The sequence below is a fragment of the Epinephelus lanceolatus genome, chromosome 16, assembly GCF_041903045.1.
Source record: "Epinephelus lanceolatus isolate andai-2023 chromosome 16, ASM4190304v1, whole genome shotgun sequence".
Lineage (NCBI taxonomy): Eukaryota > Metazoa > Chordata > Actinopteri > Perciformes > Serranidae > Epinephelus > Epinephelus lanceolatus.
The window spans coordinates 43,416,135-43,433,341 of NC_135749.1; the positions used below are offsets into that span (position 1 = coordinate 43,416,135).

The window sequence follows — 17,207 nt, forward strand, 5'->3', positions numbered from 1 at the left end:
AGTGTTTCAGTGAGGTATTTCGCAATGATTTCTGCTGTCTCATTAGGTGTGTCTTTAACCTCAATTAATTTTGTTTGCACACCACCCTTCTTAAGTACTGGAATGATTGGGAATATTTTCACTGCTCTGTGGTTACTCCCGTCTGTAGAAACACCACAGTACTGGATTACTTTGAGTGCTTCATGAGCGACTTCAACAGAGTGGGGCGCTATAACACCATTCACAATGGCTTCGGTCTTAGTGCGGACACTACTAAACTTCTTGGCGGTGTCAGTGTCTGGAAATGCAGTTTTTAACAAGACACTCGTGCAATCCATGGATCTGTAGCTGTTGTGGTGTTTCACAGTATGAAATGCCAACGCACCCTCCGCTGCATTTACAGCATCCTCTGTTTTTCCGGGTCTAACAAAGAACTCAGTCAACTTTGCAGAAGTACTCTCACCTTGCACCGCCTTTTTATGCTTTTCTGTGTCCATGTAAGCTTTGAGGTCCTCAGCACCTTTATTGGACACAGAAACATATGTGCCAGCTTTGCACACGGTGCACTCAGCCTCCCATATGTCCCGACCGGGACAGTAAATTGGAAACTTTTTTTGCAGCTCATCTGTGAAGCTGCATTTGCGCTTCAGCATCTTGGAAGCTTAGATGCTGTGCGGCCGGTGTCTGTCTGCTGCTTCCTCGTTGAGATCTGCCGAAAAGGCAGCCTTTCGGGGATTACGTCACACATGCTAACCCAAACAAGGACAACCAGGGGGGTGGGGGAGACACACATACACACACACATACACACACAAACAAGGAAAACCGGACATTATCATCAATTTATAAACCCCGCCCGGACGCCCCAGACAGGACGTGAAAAGTGGACATGTCCGGGCAAAAGAGGACGTTTGGTCAGCCTAGTCATGTGTTGCTGTTGCCTTTTGCGGTTTGTGTAGCCTAACTGTAGCTTCTTACTTCTGGCAACTGCATTAACCCTTCAAACATCATAAAAGTGGTGTACACTTGTTAGGATTATCTTGCTGAACATAACGTGTGACTATCATAAACCGTTGTGTGTCACAGAGGTTACTTTTAGCAATCAGGGCTGTTTCATGTCATAGCTTAGCCAACATTAGCTACATTGGCTAAGCTAAGTGCTACTTCCATGGCTACTCCTATGCACCCTGAAAATGAACTCCTGCTAAGAAAAGCAAACAAAACGATCACAAACCTCAGAGAAGACCACTGTCGGCTCTCTGACGAACTGAAGAATAAAACTGCCTTAATGTCTGCTTGCATCGACGTGGCTCACGGGCAGTCACTTCGGATCTCCTCGCTCACAGCGGCTCTCCAGGACACGGTGCACTGGGATCCCTCTACCTGCCTGCGGCCATCCTTCTGTTCAACACCTATCTGCTGCCTTCAACCAATACGCACTGTTATTGGTAATCGTCCATCTTTACATGAATTTGCAGCTGCCACTAAATCACAAATCACTAAACAGAGTTTGACAATTTAGCACAATAGACAATGTGGAGTGGATTTTAGCCTACTTTGGCAAATTCCGAGACATAACATCTAACACATGCTCAAAATTTAACTGTTTAATGCACAATCCCTGACAAACAAATCCTACCTCGTACACGACCACATCCTCATCATCCAATGGTTAGACCTCATGTGCCTCACAGAAACGTGGCAGAAATGAGGTATTAAATGAGACCTGTCCCCCTGGCTATTGCTACCTCCAGAAAGCCCGTAGCACTGGTCGTGGCGGTGGTCTTGCAGCCATCCATCGCAGTGGGCACAACAAGCCGCCGTCACTAACTCTCTGGCCGAGTTATTAGCGTTATTGTCATGTTAAACGTATGTTAATGATTCACATATTTGCCATATATATATATATTATTCTACAGAAAGAAACACACGAAGAAATGTTTACGAACATATTTATTGATTGTTTGTGGTACATTACAGTTGTTGAGCCAGTTGTTATACAGGGAGGGACACGGGGCTGACGCACCTCGTAGCACCTGTAATGAGATGCACTGTGATTAATCAATCAATAGGAATGGAAGTGAACTGGGAAAAGCAAAGTCTAGCGTAAAACACATTAATTATTGGGTATATTGTATCTTTAATTTAATTTTAATTTTATATACTTTATTAATCCCCGAGGGGAAATTCAATTTTTCACTCTGTTGTCAATTACACACAGGTCCGAACACACACATGCACAAACAGGACCTATACATGCACTAAGTGGAGAGATGTCAGAGTGGGCTGCCCATGACAGGCGCTCTGAGCAGTCGGGGGGTTCGGTGCCTTGCTCAGGGGCAGTGAACTGGCACCTCTCCAGCTACCAGTCCACGCTCCATATTTTTGGTCCAGACGGGGACTTGAACAGGCGACCCTCCGGTTCCCAACCCAAGTCCCTATGGATTGAGCTACTGCCGCCCCATTTAAGTGTGAACTTACCTCTGCCTGTTCTCTAGTCTCCCAAGGTGTTCGGGTAAAAGAATTTTGGGGGAGTATGGCAAGTGGGAAATGGTTAGAGGGGAATTGCACGGTGTTTTGTATATAAGGAGTCAGTCTGAAAGTGTCTGTGTTGATGTTGGTGAATGGCGAATGGTGAATAGTATTGTTGGAAATAAATGTGTCTACCTGTACATATAAATATTACAACTCAAGAAAGACTGTTGTGTAATATGTAACGTGTTTCTGTTAATGATGTAACCCCTAATCCCTCTATCTCTCTCACCACAATATACCACAGCGGTTCATCAGAATTCAAGGTCTTAAGCATGTGTTAGGTGCACCTTCTCCCCCTTGAATCCGGGCCTGCTCCCTGGCTCTGTGGGGGATCGCAGGGCCGGGCGGTTTTCCCCTGGGGGGCGGGTGCGTTTGGACTGCTTGCCCTGTGTGCCTGGGGGTGGCGGGGTCTCCTCGTGCTCCCTGGGCCTGGGGCGGCGTGGCCGTGGCCCAAGGGGGGCTGTTTCCGCCCCTGGTGGTGCAGGGTGGGTGGGGTGGGTGGGCCTCTCTCCCCGCCTCGGGCGGCCCCAGGGTCCTCCCCCGGGCTGGGGGGCCTGGTGTGGGGGTGGGTGCTGCCCGCGGGGGGTGTTCTGGTGCTGCGCAGTGTGGGCCTGCCCGTTGGTGTGCGGCCGGCGGTGGGGGGTGGGTCGGATGGGCTGGGGGTCCAGCTTTGGGTCTGGGGCAGTCTGGGGGGGTACTGGCGGGGTTGCGGGTTGGCCTGTGCTCCTGCGCATCGGGGTTCGGGGGGGGCTGGGTGGGGCTCGTCGGCCACATTAAAAGTGGCTCACACTCCTCTGTAACCCCCCCAAATGTCTTCATCTCCATCATCTGCCCTGTGCACTCTCATGTGTCTGGAGGAGATAAAGGTGTGGATGAATCACAACTTCCTACATCTCAACAGCTCCAAAACTGAAGCAATTCTAGTTGGCACCCCAAACCAGATTCAGTCATCCTCTATAATCAGCATCACCTTTTCTGGACATAACATTCACCTTTCCTCATCCGTCACCAATCTTGGTGTAAGATTTGACCCCCATCTCACCTTCGAAGCTCATATCAAACACCTCTGCAAGATTTCCTTCCACCATCTTAGAAATATTGCCAAACTCCACCCAACTCTCACGTTATCAGATTCTGAAAAATTGGTCCACGCCTTTGACTCCTCCAGACTAGACTACTGCAACGCTCCTCTCATCGGAATCCCTGGCAAAAACCTCCAGCGGCTACAACTCATTCAGAACAGCGCTGCTAGGATCCTGATGAGTGTGAAAACATGAACACATTACACCCATTCTCCACTCACTCCACTGGCTTCCCATCTCTGCCAGAATTCAATACAAAATCTCCCTTCTCACTCATCAATGCATCTATGGCAATGCCCCCCCTTACCTGAAAGAATTGCTCATTCCACAAACCCCTACACAATCCCTCCGCTCTGAAAACTCAAACTGTCTCATCTGCCCTAGGAACAGGCTCAGCACCATGGGCAACCGAGCCTTCTGTGCCGCTGCACCTCAATTGTGGAATGCCCTTCCTGACCACCTGAGGGCACCACAGACAACTGAAAGTTTAAAAAAAAACCTACTATATTTCTGATGTTCTTGTCCCTGTAGTTTGTCTTTTATTATGATGTTTTTACATGTAGCACTTTGAGATTTGTTTTCAAATGTAAAGTGTGTTACAAATAAAATGCATTATTATTATTATTATTATTATCATTATTATTATTATTATAACAAATTCCAACACTTGTGTAGGCCATAGCACAATAACACAGCCCTTTTTTATTATATATATATATATATCTATATATATATATATATATATATATATATATATATATATAGATAGATAGATAGATAGATTAGATAGACAGACAGACAGATAGATACATACATATACATCTATCTATCTATCTATCTATCTATGTATATATATATATATATATATATATATATATATATATATAATAAAAAAAGAAAAAAAAAACTCTTAAACTAGAGCAGGGGCAAAAACTAACCTGCCAGAGAGTTGAGGTGTTCGATAATGAGACCCCAGATACACTCAAATTCAACAGAATGAAGCCTCAAAGCCTACGAAGCCTCTCAAAATGTATCCCTGAGACCATTTCACTGAGCCTTCTAGAGCCATCTAGGCTAGGAGGATCGGTAGCCTTTCAATCATTAAAGGGGCAAAAAGCGAAATCGTTTAACCACTACGTTTGCTGTTGTGCACTGCCTGTGGACCAAAACAAAGTGTGTCATGAGCCACACCTCCCTCTACCTCTGCTCTCCACCCCCACCCCCCACTCGCCTCGTTACCTATCTGCGTAGCGGAGCACCGCAGCACCTCCACAGACTATTACATCCAGACGGTCCCGGTGGTTCCTCCACCGGCTCCACTTCTCTCAGCTGCCTGATAAACCCGCTGCTTCTTCCCAGTTTAACCTGAATAACAAACCAGGGCTCGGTTGGATCCAAACGGAGAGCCGGGACTAGCTGGGAAGCTAGCAGAGGCTAACTGGCTGTGCTTCTCTCCGGTCATGCTCCCAGCCTGCTCCGGTTTGTTATTCAGGTTAAAGTGTGAAGAAGCAGCGGATCTGTGGGGCAGCTGAGTGAAGTGGAGCCTGAGGAGGAAGCACCGGTTAGCCCCGGTTTCACTATAGGCAGATTCACTCGCTACAGGGGCGAGGGAACAAAACCTAAACAGCCAACTTAGTTTGGCTTTGTTAAACAGTTAGCGGTGTCTTTCACTCACTCTCGGTCTCTGCTGTGTTTAGCTATTCCCCTGCCTAACGTTACTTCAATGATGATGGTACCTGTAGTAAATTAGCTAAATTAGCTTTAGCTCCACACTACTTCATATAGTGAGGAATATCGTATCTTACCATGTCTTAGGCTTGCATGTGTTTCTCCCTGTCGATCCACATTTGTAGTCCGACTTTCAAGATGCAAATATCTCCATATTGTTCAGTTGACACTCCATCAAACTTTGTATGACAAGACCAGCCACTTCACCTTTGCGCACCCAGACAACTGTAGCCTAATTATGCATGCTGGCAGGGCCGTAGTCACTATATGCATTGAGGGGGACACTTGTCTTATATTGCCAGATTCCAGAGAGTCTCCCCTTTTCACATATGGCAGAATATGTCAACTTCCAACTTGCTATGCTGAGATACATGTAAAAATGTAAGAATTTAGTAACACAGATTTGTTTTTTTCATTGATATAAAAATTAATATAAAATACAGGCACATAGAAGGACATGGAATGATGGCAAATCTGGTCTCCTATGTCCGCATTTCATGTTCATTGGTCAGTCTGAACTGGTAATAATGGCCGAGCCCTCCGCCTCAAACATTTGGTCAAGTGTCCCTTTTTTTCACAAATCCAAGATGACAACCCTAAACCAGACCCTTATCTTTCCAAAATACAAAAGCTTAATCAGACTGAGCTGGAACAAAACTATGGTTGATACAAATAGGAGAATATGTAGAAAATTCAGGTACTTGAAGTGCCTTCCTTGTTTTAGAATTTTAATTGAATTGTGCAGCACAAAACTATCCTCAACTAAATGCAAAGGATAATCTTTCGTGCAAAACAGAAGAGCTGAAAGGGAACTATTTCTCGCAGCATGTGATTCCAATTGTAACCACTTAGGTGGATCACAGAGCTCATTACGTTGAGGGAGCTGATCCTGCCAAAAAATTAAAGCTCTGGCACTGGTTGCCCAGTAATAATGTCGGAACCTTGGAAGGGCAAAACTCCCATGTTTCCTGGGCTTTTGTAGGTGGGCCTTAGAAATACGATGGGTTTTATACCCCCATATAAAAGGTGTAATTATAGAATCGAGTTTTTTAAAGAAGGACAATGGAAGAAGAATTGGAATATTTTGAAACAAATACATAAACCTAGGAAGCGACACCATTTTAATAGCATTAAACCACTCTATAAGAGAAAGTGGCAAAGACCTCCAATAATCAATATTTCTCTTAAGCTTGTCTAACTGGACACCAAAGTTGTTCTTAAATAAATGCTTAGAGTTTACAGGTATAGACAAGCCCAAGTAAGAGAACTGGTCTTTGGCAATTTCAAAGGGCAGAGATTTGAGAAAAGTGGGATCCAGATTTGTAGTAAGAGGCGTAAATGAACTTTTCCTCCAGTTAATGGAGTACCCAGACAAACTGCCAAAATAATTGATTAATGAGAGGAGTGACGGGATGGATGAAGAAGGGTCGGACAGAAAAATCAAACAATCATCCGCGTACAAAGATATTTTACATTCAGTATTACTGATTGTGATGCGTTTAAGCTGTCTTATACTAATAGCCAAGCGTTCGAGTGCAAGATTAAACAGCAGAGGACTGGCACAACAACCCTGCCCACTATGATGGTGACCTATTACCATAAGTAAGAATAGCAGAGGTAGGACTAGCATAAAGGATCTTGATGAGAGATAGGAAAAAAATCACCAAAACCATAACGTCTCAGTATGGCATGCATAAACCTCCATTCAATCCGATCAATTGCACATTTTGCATCAAGAGAAATAACCACAGGTTTATCATTTATATTATGTTTAGCATGCATACAATTAAATAATCTATGCGTGTTGTAAAAAGAAAATCTACCAGACACAAAGCCATTTTGATCAGGATGAACTAGAGATGCACTATGTTTACTTAACCTAGTAGCCAACATCTTTGCCACCACTTTCTGATCTGAATTTAACAGACTGAGAGGTCTATAGGACAAGGGGTCCGAGTCGTCTCTCCCTTTCTTAAGTAAAAGTAGAAGTCAAACGTTCGTCATCAAAACAATTGTGGAAATGAATTGTTAGCAATAGAGTGCTGAATCATTCTGTGTAACAATGGGGCAACAAAATCAGTGAAGGACTTAAAAAAAACTCTACACTAAACACTAAACCCATCTGGGCCTGCAGCGTTACCGCTAGAGAATGATTGTATTGCCTCACAGATTTCATTGACAGTAAAATTAGAGTCCAAATCGGCCTTAGCATATTCACTCAATTTAGGAAGGTCGACAGAATCGAGAAATTTCTCTATCTCATCATCAGATGCCTTACAATTAGACTCATACAACTTTGAATATAAATCTCTAAAATAATCATTTATGTCTTGAGGATGAGTAAGGAATTCCCGGGTAGAAGACTTAATTTTAAGGATAGAACTGTTTGCCTGAACACCACGGAACTGTCTCGCCAGCAACTTTCCTGGCTTGTCATTCAACTCAAATTGCTTCTGTCTAAGCTTAAGTATTTGCTTATTTACCTGATCACTCAAAATAATATTATATTCATTCTTCAATTACATAATGCAGTATAAATCATCAGTGGACGAAGAGGGAGTGTAAGCCTTCTCAATTTCGGACAGTAATATCTCTATTTCCCCTAGCCGGTTACGGCTCTTCTTCTTTAAGCTTCAGAAGAAATAATCTTGCCTCTCAGCACGACCTTAAACAATTCCCACAAGATGGAGTTGTTAACAGTGCCATTATCATTGATTAACAAAAAATTCATCCATGACTTCTTTTTTATAATCATGAAAATGTCTGTCTTGCACTAATAATGGATTAAAGCGCTGTGAAAAAAAAGTTTTAGGCAGGGACCACTTAAGAGACATGGTGAGAAGACAATGATCACAAATTAAAATACTGTGATATTTTGTTTGCACCACATATGATATTAACTTTTAATCAATAATGAAATAATTAATGCAAATGTATGTTTTATGCACATGTGAAAAAAAAGGAATACTCTTTATCTGTTGGATGCTGAATTCTCCATATGTCTATCAAATTTTTGATCAAATTATTCAAGTTACTTACTGAATTAATACAAGGAGGAGGGCGTATTGACATATGATCAAGATAGGGATCGAGATAACAGTTATAGTCCCCCCCACAAACCAAGTTAGTTCCCCCCCACAAACCAAGTTAGTAGAGTTCAAATCTGGTAATAAATTGAAAACCTTCCGAAAGAAATCAGGGTCATCAATACTGGGACCATAGATATTAAGACAAGTAATAGGAATATTATTAATGTTGCCTGAAACAATCAGGTATCTACCAGCAGGGTCAGTAGTAAGATGAGACAGCTGAAAAGGAACATTCTTCTTAACCAATATAGCAATGCGCCTAGCTTTAGATGTAAATGTAAATTGATAAACATATGAAAACCACTTTGACATGAGTCTACTTTGATCAGAAGGTTTAATGTGAGTCTTGTAAAAATATAATGTCTGCTGACAAAGATTTCAGGTGAGCAAAAACCTTTCCTCTTTTCACTTGGCTGCCCATACCATTAACATTTCATGTAGCAAATGTTAGTGCCCCCACAGATTTATTCCTAGCAATTCCTGTCATTGCAAACATAAATGATCAATATAATATACATGATAGGCTTAATGAGATAAAATAAAAGATGAAACATTCCCCAGTCTCGCACACAAAACATATACCCTGTCCCCCTCAACCCACCCCTAGACCTACCAGCTTGGCCACACCCCCATCTACTGGAGACAGAAAGGCAGCAATATGGGCCAACCACAATGATACTAATGATGAATTCTGAAAATATCAGTCAGTAGCCATGTTTCCATCAGCCTGTTTAGATGCACATCTAGAAGTATCGCATCATAAAATTATGATGGAAATGCCAAAATTCGAATTAAAATTCCCTGATTCACACAAACTAAAATATGCTCGCTTTAGCCGGGTTTTGGTTGATTCGAAAAAATGTTGATTCGCAAAACGGGGGATGGAAACAGTTATGTTCGAATTAAGTCTGACTTAGCGCACCTCTCTCCATGGTGATATCCACACTCTAGGTCAGGAAGGCGGTAATGCATTTACAAGCTGGTTGCCAACCGCCAGAAAATGTAGAAGAAGAAGAATGCGAGCCTTGTTTTGTTTCCGGTTCTACGGAAAACTGCGCAAGTTCGCAGTTTTCACCAAAGTCTGTACATTTAATGGAAACACACAGGATTCGTATTTCTTTTAATGCGCATTTCCCAATGATTCGAATCACTTTTGGATGGAAACATAGCTAGTGTCTGTTACCAGTAGAGTAGATCGTCCATCAGTTGATGATTGTTAACAGGAACCCAGCCATATTATAGTAAGGTCAGCGGGGAAACAGGGAGACTGCATGCAGGGAGTCAGCAAACTTTTTGGCATACGCAGGTGACGTGAATATACTAGTCTGTTCATTGTGCTCCACATACAGCTTAGCCGGAAAGGGAAGAGTCGTTTTCACTTTAGCCTCACGAAGAGACTTAACACAGCGCTGAAAGCTTGACATTGATTCATCACCTCGGCTATAAAGTATCCAGTAGGCTATCTTGCCCAAGGATACTTCGGCATGCAGGCTGGAGGAGCCGGGGGTTGGACTAGCGACCTTGCTACAAACATGCAAAATAGCAACTGAAAAATGGCCACTAGAATTCAGGTTGCAGCTGCACAGGTTGTAGTAGGGGGACTTACAATAGTAACAGCGGTAGGATTTTAGGGAATAAATTGGCAGAAATGGAATATGATATTCACAACTATGAATTGATGACGAAGAATGAGACGTGTATATCTACAATGAGAGCAGATTCAATTATGGAGCTCACTATGTTGCACTACCATGTTTCTACAGGAGCCCAGAACAGACAAATCATATAGGTACTGGCTCTAGAAAGGGAAATCTGCATTTTCACATTTTCATGTCGGTCACCATTGGTTTCCTACACGCTTGGCACGCGGGAGAAGTTTCAGTTGGTTGCAATCTGCAACCTCACCACTAGATCCCACTAAATCCTAAACACTAGCCCTTTAATATATTTCTTTGAACGTACCAAAAAAGTAAACTCTTCCTACAACAGTCAGGAGCAGCTGTCTTTCTAGTCCATTATACACCGGTGGTCTGGTGGTGGATGCAGGAGCTCGGGTGAATGGGGAATTGCAGTAGTCTAGACAGGGAATGACCACTAATTGAATAAGCCTCTCTAATGAAAGTAGAATCTTCCTGATGTTGTGCAGGAGGAAACTACATGTGCAGGGCACTGCTCACATGGTTAAGAATGACAGTTCATCAACCAAGGCCACAGGCCATCATGCAGGTACTGATGGAGTACGACAAATGAGTTTAGGAGTCTCACAGCCCGAGGAAAGAAGCTGCTCTGTAGTATGGTTGTACATAGCATATATTCCTGTATCTCTTACCACATGGCAGCAGGGTGAACAGGCTGTTGTGAGGGTGGGTATAGAGACAGAGCACAACGCGTCATGCTCTAAAACACCATGCCCACTGCAGAGGAAAACAAACGGCGTCACAATATGCAGCGAAAGGTTAAAACACTAACAACATGTCTGTGACTAGCTAAAAACATTCGATTTCAGCATGTCACTGGGTTATTTTAGCCCTGTATGTCTACCAGAGAGGAAGAGTTACAGTGACAAACTCAGTATTGTCAGTCAATCTTGTATATATTGGAGAAATGATCAGAATGGCCAGAAGTAATAGAATTTCATATTTACAACTATTTAATTGAATCACCAAACAAAAAAAACAGGCCTTGCATAGCTTAATTAGGTTCAGCTTTTACAGCAGGCCTATTCAATTGCCTGCGGGCCACATGCGGCCCAGAAGCAACCTCTGAGTGGCCCGGGCAGGGATTGGTACTGAGACCCAATATTAAACGGCCTGAGGCAAATTTAATCAAGACCGTAATAATAGTAAGGTCCGACCTTATCGGCTCTTTTCGTTACTTTTTAAAGTTTAGGCTGCAGCCTCTCTCTTGCTCTCTGCATGTCAGGGCTGACCTCCTCCTCACAGCACACACATACAAACACACACACACCGACAACACACAACAGAGTGAAGTCAGAGTCAGACAACAGCAGAGAGGCTGCGGTGCAGATGAAGGGAGTTGACAACAACTATGCTTGTTAATGTAAGTAATTGCAATAAAACCTTTGCCAGTTAAAAGCCAATACTTTATCAATACGTGTGTTCAGCATATAGAAAGCCATATTTTTATCTGCTCTGTCTGCAGTCTCTCATTCACCGCTATTATAGTACAATTGCGGTTTACACAAGCACACGCCAGCTAACAGCTAATTGTTAAACACAAACTAAAATGAAAGCTGTCTGTAGTCTAACACTTTATCTGAAAATGACCCTGAGGCAGCTGACCTGCAGACAGTGAGTCTCATCAGTAGACAGGGGAAAGAGAGCACGATGAATGACTGATACTGAAGTCTGTGTTCTTCATGCTTAGATAACGTTACTTTTTTCACTCAGTATTGTGATGTCAGGAGGAATATTTATTTTTATTATCATGTTAGATTTGTGGGCGGCATGGTGGTGCAGTAGTTAGCACTGTCGCCTCACAGCAAAAGGGTTGCTGGTTCAATCCCAGGAGGGAGCCCATCTGTGAGGTGTTTGCATGTCCTCCCCGTGTCAGTGTGGGTTTTCTCTGGGTACTCTGGCTTCCTCCCACAGTGCAAAGACATGCAGGTTGGGGACAGGTTAATCAGTGACTCTAAATTGTCCGTAGGTGTGAATGATTGTCTGTCTCTATGTGTTAGCCCTGCGATAGTCTGGCAACCTGTCTGTCTGTTGGAAAAGATCTTGGCACCTTCTAGAGAGCCCAGGGTGGAATTGATTAGTGGGAGTGGGTACTTATTCTTTACTGTGATCATATTTAACCCATGGAAGTCAATGCAGGGGCGTTTTTATCTACAAAAAAGAAACCAGCACCAAGGGCAGAGGTAGAAGGCCGAATTATCCCTGCAGTTAGAGACTCAGCACTATATTTCTCCATGGCTTCTCTTTCGGGGCATGACAGATTGTACAGTTTACTTGAGGGAAGGGGAGCACCTGGCAGGAGGTCAACTGCACAATCGTAAGGACGGTGTGGAGGGAGAGAGAGGGTTCGGTCCTTGCTAAAAACCTCCCAGAGTTCGTGGTATTCAGGGGGAATCTTGGACAAATCAATAGGGGTTACCTGATTGCAGGATGGAGCAGCTTCGACCCCAGCAGGTTGAGCAGACTTGAGACAGACTGAGTGACAGAGAGAGCTCCAACCCAGGATCTTACCGGCGGACCAGTCAATGTGGGGATTATGAATCTTAAGCCAGGGGTGTCCTAGTACAACAGGGGTCTTAGGAGAGGACAACAGGAGAAAGGTGAGTCTCTCATGGTGGTTACCTGAGACTGTCAATGCCACCGGGGAAGTCTTGTGGGTTATGGTGGTGAATACCTCTCCAGTGAGAGCGAGGGCAGGAATGGGGTTATCCAGAGGCTCGACAGCACATCCCAGTTGTTGAGCTAGTCTAGTGTCCAACAGATTATCCTCTGCTCCAGAATCTATGAGGGCCAACAGAGACAGAGAAACCCTCCCCACACAGATAGAAGCCCGGACTTGCAAACAAGGTGGTGAGGGATTGATTAATTAATAAGAGCTTGGCTCGTCAGTACCCCCACGTCTACTGACGAGCCCTGTCTTTCAGACGTGATGGGCAAGTGGAAATGAAATGACTGGGCTTACCACAGTACAGGCACTCCCCAGCCCGGATCCGACGGAGGCTTTCTTCCGGAGTAAGCTGGGCACGGCCTAGCTGCATGGGCTCCACCGCCGGACACGCTGGGGAAGAGTCCGTGCTGCTTGACTGGGCAGCAACACTGGTAGTGGATGGTTGGACTGATGTGGAAAAAGAGGAGACAAGACCAGGGGAACGAGTGGACCTCTCCTGCCGTCTCTCACGGAGACGGTTATCCAACCGGATGGCTAGGGAGACAAGAGAAGTTAAGTCGGCAGGTTCATCACGAGCAGCTAGCTCGTTTTTTAACTGTTCATTTAGTCCCTTGGTGAATACTCCCTGTAAAGCAGCATCATTCCACCCAGAGTCCGCAGCCAGGGTCCAAAAATCCACAGAGTAATCGGCAACACAACGATTTCCCTGCCAAAGACTGAAGAGCCGACTAGAGGCATTTCCACGGTGACTGGGGTTGTCAAACACAGCCTTTAGGCGCGCTTCAAAGTCACTAAAAGTCCATAGGTCAATATCCATCTTAGAGCTCATCGCCTCCACCCAGGACAAAGATCTGCCCCTCATAAGTCCTATGACATAATTTATCTTCGCTGCATCAGAGGAAAAAGAAAGCGGCCGCTGGCAAAAAATTAATCCACACTGAAGCAAAAAACCCAGACACTTATCCAAATCCCCATAAAAAGGCTCGGGATCACTTACGTGACTGTCTCTGGGTTGGGGAGCTGGCCGGGTTGACGTCGCCTCATTCTGTCCTGCCACTCTCTGCACAGAAGTGGCAAGATGAGCTATCTGCTGGGAGAGAGAGGTTACATGGGCTGTGAGGCTCTGGTTGCTCTCAGCCAGGGCCCTTAACAGTTGTTCATGTGAGCCGAGTAAAGCCCCCTGGTGAGAAATGGTCTGCCGGACCGAGTCTGCAGGATCCATTTAAGTGGCCAGTTCATACTGTTAGGCTTAAGTAAAAGAACTGGATCCACAATGCAGACTTGTGTCAAAAAAAGAGAGTGAGTTTATTTTCACCATGCAGGGTCCAAAAACAGGGAAACGAAAAGCAGGAGTCCAGAGCCGGAACCAGGAATTGGGGAACGGAGATGGCCGAGGCGGGGAAGCAGGCGACAGGAGGGTACTGGGAAAAAACAGAGGAAAATTAATCCAAACGTAGAGATTCAAAATATACAGTACAGGCCAAAAGTTTGGACACACCTTCTCATTCAATGCGTTTTCTTTATTTTCATGACTATTCACATTGTAGATTCTCACTGAAGGCATCAAAACTATGAATGAACACATGTGGAGTTATGTACTTAACAAAAAAAGGTGAAATAACTGAAAACATGTTTTATATTCTAGTTTCTTCAAAATAGCCACCCTTTGCTCTGATTACTGCTTTGCACACTCTTGGCATTCTCTCGATGAGCTTCAAGAGTTAGTCACCTGAAATGGTTTTCCAACAGTCTTGAAGGAGTTCCCAGAGGTGTTTAGCACTTGTTGGCCCCTTTGCCTTCACTCTGCGGTCCAGCTCACCCCAAACCATCTCGATTGGGTTCAGGTCCGGTGACTGTGGAGGCCAGGTCATCTGCCGCAGCACTCCATCACTCTCTTTCTTGGTCAAATAGCCCTTACACAGCCTGGAGGTGTGTTTGGGGTCATTGTCCTGCTGAAAAATAAATGATCGTCCAAACCGGATGGGATGGCATGTCGCTGCAGGATGCTGTGGTAGCCATGCTGGTTCAGTGTGCCTTCAATTTTGAATAAATCCCCAACAGTGTCACCAGCAAAACACCCCCACACCATCACACCTCCTCCTCCATGCTTCACAGTGGGAACCAGGCATGTGGAATCCATCCGTTCACCTTTTCTGCGTCTCACAAAGACACGGCGGTTGGAACCAAAGATCTCAAATTTGGACTCATCAGACCAAAGCACAGATTTCCACTGGTCTAATGTCCATTCCTTGTGTTTCTTGGCCCAAACAAATCTCTTCTGCTTGTTGCCTCTCCTTAGCAGTGGTTTCCTAGCAGCTATTTGACCATGAAGGCCTGATTCGTGCAGTCTCCTCTTAACAGTTGTTCTAGAGGTGGGTCTGCTGCTAGAACTCTGTGTGGCATTCATCTGGTCTCTGATCTGAGCTGCTGTTAACTTGCGATTTCTGAGGCTGGTGACTCGGATGAACTTATCCTCAGAAGCAGAGGTGACTCTTGGTCTTCCTTTCCTGGGTCGGTCCTCATGTGTGCCAGTTTGGTTGTAGCGCTTGATGGTTTTTGCGACTCCACTTGGGGACACATTTAAAGTTTTTGCAATTTTCCGGACTGACTGACCTTCATTTCTTAAAGTAATGATGGCCACTCGTTTTTCTTTAGTTAGCTGATTGGTTCTTGCCATAATATGAATTTTAACAGTTGTCCAATAGGGCTGTCGGCTGTGTATTAACCTGACTTCTGCACAACACAACTGATGGTCCCAACCCCATTGATAAAGCAAGAAATTCCACTAATTAACCCTGATAAGGCACACCTGTGAAGTGGAAACCATTTCAGGTGACTACCTCTTGAAGCTCATGGAGAGAATGCCAAGAGTGTGCAAAGCAGTAATCAGAGCAAAGGGTGGCTATTTTGAAGAAACTAGAAGATAAAACATGTTTTCAGTTATTTCACCTTTTTTTGTTAAGTACATAACTCCACATGTGTTCATTCATAGTTTTGATGCCTTCAGTGAGAATCTACAATGTAAATAGTCATGAAAATAAAGAAAACGCATTGAATGAGAAGGCGTGTCCAAACTTTTGGCCTGTACTGTACATGCAGCAAAAGGTACTAGATAGTTGATTAGAGGCCGGGATGTAGTTTTACCACTGAAAGTAACTGACGAACTGGCGAGGACTGGATGAGCAAACCGGGTTTAAATACTGGAGGAGGTGAGTAGTGGCATTCAGGTTGATGAGCAGCAGGTGGGTAGTGGAAGCAGGAAGTGAGCAGTAGCAATCAGGATGATGAGCAGCAGGTGGATAGTGGAAGCAGGTGCCGTGAATGACAGAAGATCCCGCCTCAGCCAGCTGACAGACAAAACAAAAACACAGAACACAGAACACAGACACAGACCCAACACAGCACAACCCGAGGTGCGCTCAGTTTGGTAGTTTGGCAGACCGAGGTGCGCCGAGATGGGTGTGGCGGCGCAGCAGGGGGAGGTGTCGACAGATCCAGCTTGGCACAGTGACAGTTTTGTGCCAAAAGGCTTCGCCAAAGGTGCGCTAAAAGCTCGCCAGCTGAAACTAGGTCTACTGTCAGCGCAGGCAGAGCGCAGCCAGTGTAAGCTGAAGTTTGGCTGACCGGCGGACAATGCGCACACGTCACCAAAACCTCACAGGCAGGTTTCCAGAATATCAGGCACATTAATAATACAATAAATACCCAAAAATCCACTATTCAATGCAACTATCTGCAATCAGCACATAAATGTATCTCTATATCGGTTGTCCCGTCACATCTGATGTCAGATCAAAGGGGATTGGCACCGTTTGGCACGCGTAATGGAAACCCAACCTGATTTGATTAACACAGCTGCAAACTAATGAGTTCACATCCCTCTCAGCCAACCACAAACAGCCACAGATAGGGAGTATATGTTCAGAATCTGTCATCTTAGAAAAGTCAAAAGAAAAGAAACAGAGTGAGACTGCGAGAGAGAAAGAGAGAGCGCGCACACACACGAGAGAAACGCAACATTGATTTACAATTGTGGTGACCTCCTCCCAGGTTACCTTTGCATCATCAGCCCGTGGTGGTCTGCTCGCAGTTCTGTATATTCGGACACTGCCAGCTTGGACCTCCCGGACCAAAACATCAGTTTCCTCCTGCGAGAAGTTTGGCCGTCTGACACTGCTGCTCTCTTCTGCCATGGCGAATTGAATAAACTCTCATTACGCCTTCGCGCCTTCTCTCCTCCCTCTTTCCGATTTGCGCAGGTAGGAGGGACGGAGGTGGGAAAGAGGAGTAGCTACGCCAGCCCGCACGGTGTGCCAAACTTGCAAAATCCGCCTGGCCACACCCGCCTCGTCCGGTCTGCAAAACTAGAGCCCAATATCTCACTGGAAACAAGTCTAACATCCATCCATCCTTTTTCCTTTTCCAGCTG

At 44.7% G+C, this 17,207-nt stretch overlaps 1 protein-coding gene across 2 annotated transcripts; it reads right to left on the minus strand.

Moving 5' to 3' along the window:
* Positions 1-1,203: 1,203 nt before the first annotated feature.
* LOC144467478 (uncharacterized) lies at positions 1,204-5,563 on the minus strand. 2 transcript variants are annotated; one of them, XM_078176133.1, is made up of 3 exons: positions 5,402-5,563; positions 2,802-3,365; positions 1,204-2,015 (listed from the first exon to the last, which is right to left on the minus strand). In XM_078176133.1, exons 2-3 carry the CDS (start codon positions 3,246-3,248, stop codon positions 1,893-1,895), a joined length of 570 nt encoding a protein of 189 aa, XP_078032259.1. In that variant the 5' UTR covers positions 3,249-3,365; positions 5,402-5,563; the 3' UTR covers positions 1,204-1,892. The 2 variants fall into 2 exon arrangements, with proteins under 2 accessions (XP_078032259.1, XP_078032260.1); XM_078176134.1 differs by having other exon boundaries at positions 1,916-3,365.
* Between the last annotated feature and the right edge of the window lie 11,644 nt (positions 5,564-17,207).

Coding starts and splice junctions, on each gene's coding strand:
- LOC144467478 (XM_078176133.1), bottom strand. CDS start 3,248: ATGCGCAGGAGCACAGGCCAACCCGCAACCCCGCCAGTACCCCCCCAG. Junction 2,016..2,801: donor CCGGATTCAAGGGGGAGAAG/GTGCACCTAACA, acceptor ATCTCATTACAG/GTGCTACGAGGTGCGTCAGC.